The sequence below is a fragment of the Halyomorpha halys genome, unplaced genomic scaffold (assembly GCF_000696795.3).
Source record: "Halyomorpha halys isolate HHAL.00 unplaced genomic scaffold, Hhal_1.1 Scaffold142.1, whole genome shotgun sequence".
Lineage (NCBI taxonomy): Eukaryota > Metazoa > Arthropoda > Insecta > Hemiptera > Pentatomidae > Halyomorpha > Halyomorpha halys.
The window spans coordinates 532,651-535,126 of NW_027113471.1; the positions used below are offsets into that span (position 1 = coordinate 532,651).

The following is a 2,476-nucleotide window of genomic DNA, read 5'->3' on the forward strand; positions in this document are numbered from 1 at the left end:
CGTGTACTCCTTACCACAGCCAGGCACCGGGCACTTGGTGTAATACTGCCCACTGGCTAGCTTGGGCAAAGGGTGTCCCACAACAACATGGTCACCCTCTATCCTATAATATGTACTTATGTCCATAATACCAGAGGCAGCAACACCAGCTGTTGTTATGCAAGGGTACACGGTCCAATTCTGGGCCCACAATAATCCCCACACTTTAGATTATAAATATTTACTCACCGGGGGCTGGGGAGGCAATCTTCTGTCCCTTCTCGCGCGTATACAGCTGCCAAGAAGCGCAATATCCTCCTCCACACTGACGTCACTGATCGGGAAAAATACTACACTTTGATCTTAGCCAATAGGCCGAGAAGCGATTCCCAGCCTTCCCAGCCCAACACCAATCAGTCAGTGACTTGACGCTTCCCACTTTTTTTTTTTTTTTTCTTACCACTTGAATATTTCGTATTAATGATCTGCATTAGCCTGATGTATGGGCTAGGGTCTAACCTTTCAGTAGATAGTACATTGACTAGTTAGCCATTTACTGATGTTTAAGAAAATTAATGATATGAAATCTAATGAAATTTTAACAGTATTTTTTTTCTATTATAGAATGATTGAATTTTCTTGTATTGTTTCAGCACTTGGTAGGCCATGCTCTTGGTGTCCCGAGTAACAGAATCGTGTGCAAGGTGAAGAGGATGGGCGGTGGATTCGGTGGCAAAGAGTCTCGTGCTCCTCTCTTGGCTCTCCCCGTTGCTATAGCTGCCAAAAAGTATATCCTTATTTATTTATCTCTCAATTATTCATCTTAGACAAGTTTTCCCAAAGTGTACCCCGAGAGGTGCATAAAGATAGTTCGTGCTTCATTAAATTTGGCTATGGTAGATTATGACAAATTTGTGGCTTCAAACTTAGAAATAATTGACTTTTTTAATGAATTTTATTGTAAAAAGGCTAAAAAGCTATATTTTCACTTCTTTAAATTCATAAATCTGAGTTTTTTTTCTATCAATTTTTGAATAATAGCTTTAATATTTTAAAACAAAAAAAAATTATATTTTAAAACTTTTATTATTTTTATAAACTCTTTCATTTTTCATGATGGAACAAGTTCATGAACTCTAATGATATTTTATTCAATTAAAAAAAAAAAAAATTGTTCCTTTTTGCCAAATTTCAAGTTGTTAATCTAAAAATTTTGTTAGGAACCAAGGATTTTAATTGTATTTATATAATATTATGTAATCAAATATATTTAGAAAACTATATTATAATAGTCTAATTTAATTTAGATTGAAGAGACCAGTGAGAGCAATGTTGGATCGGGATGAGGACATGGTTATCACCGGGCAAAGACATCCATTCATGGGAAAGTATAAAGTAGCCTTCACCAAAGAAGGAAAACTAACTGCCTGTGAAATCAAAATTTATAGTAATTCCGGATGCTCTGCAGACTTATCTACTTCGGTAAGATTAATGATATGGTCACGAAAAATTACATATACACTAAGTGTTATTATAGGCTGCCCTTAGCTCAGTGGTTAAGGCGCAGTCTTACCAATTTGAGATCTAATGGCAGTGCCGGTTCGAATCAGGCCTGGGGCATTGACATTTTTCATTGAGTGGCGGTCCCACAAAATGAAAAACTTTGACCCCAACCATGGTTTGGCAGTATAGGACTCCAATGGGAATCTTGACCATGGAAAAAAAAAATGAAGTGTTATTATTTTGAAATTATGGTATACTATAGTAATATAACTACAAAATGTATAATGTCAAATTTAACATGAAGATGGTTTAAAAAACTTAATTTCATTTTGTAGGTTCTAGAGAGAGCGATGTTTCACTTCCAAAATTCATATTACATACCTAATGTTGCTTGCTATGGATATTGCTGTAAAACGAATCTCAGCTCCAATACTGCATTCCGAGGGTTTGGTGGGCCTCAAGGCATGTTTATAGGCGAAACTATGATGACACAAATTGCTGAAAATTTGGGAAAAGATGTTGATAAAGTAAGTATAATCCAGCACATTAAATCAAAAGTAAGAAAAAAAGTGTTATGACAATATCAAAATATAATTTAAGATAGTATTTTTTTTATAGCATTCCTTCATTTATGTAAATTTGTTAGCATTAACCTGAAAATAGACATGGCCTATAGCCTGGTTGTTTTGGCCATAGCGAATAATGTGCTACTTTTTTATCTATATATATTGTAATAATTTAAAATTATTAAAAATAAAAATAAAAAGAATTTCGATCGTTTTTAAACCTTTTTTCAAATATAAGAGATAATTTGGGTTCAAATTAAGAATTTTAATACTAAATAAATAATAGTATTTTATTTAAATTTTATAATACAAAAAGAGAGACTCTTAATCTCAGGGCGGGTTGCTAGGCAATCAGAAACAGACACTTTTACTATTCACACTTAATTAAATTAATATCTATTTTACACAGGTATTTAAATTTAGGTATA

General features: G+C 33.5%; 1 protein-coding gene across 1 annotated transcript in view; it reads left to right on the plus strand.

Moving 5' to 3' along the window:
* ry (xanthine dehydrogenase rosy) overlaps positions 1–2,476 on the plus strand; it is a gene marked incomplete at its 5' end in the record, with an annotated part of 62,479 nt that overhangs the window by 40,220 nt on the left and 19,783 nt on the right. The window contains 3 exon segments of the mRNA XM_067050944.1: positions 633–766; positions 1,287–1,461; positions 1,818–2,009. Of these exon segments, the coding sequence (XP_066907045.1) occupies positions 633–766; positions 1,287–1,461; positions 1,818–2,009 (501 nt within the window).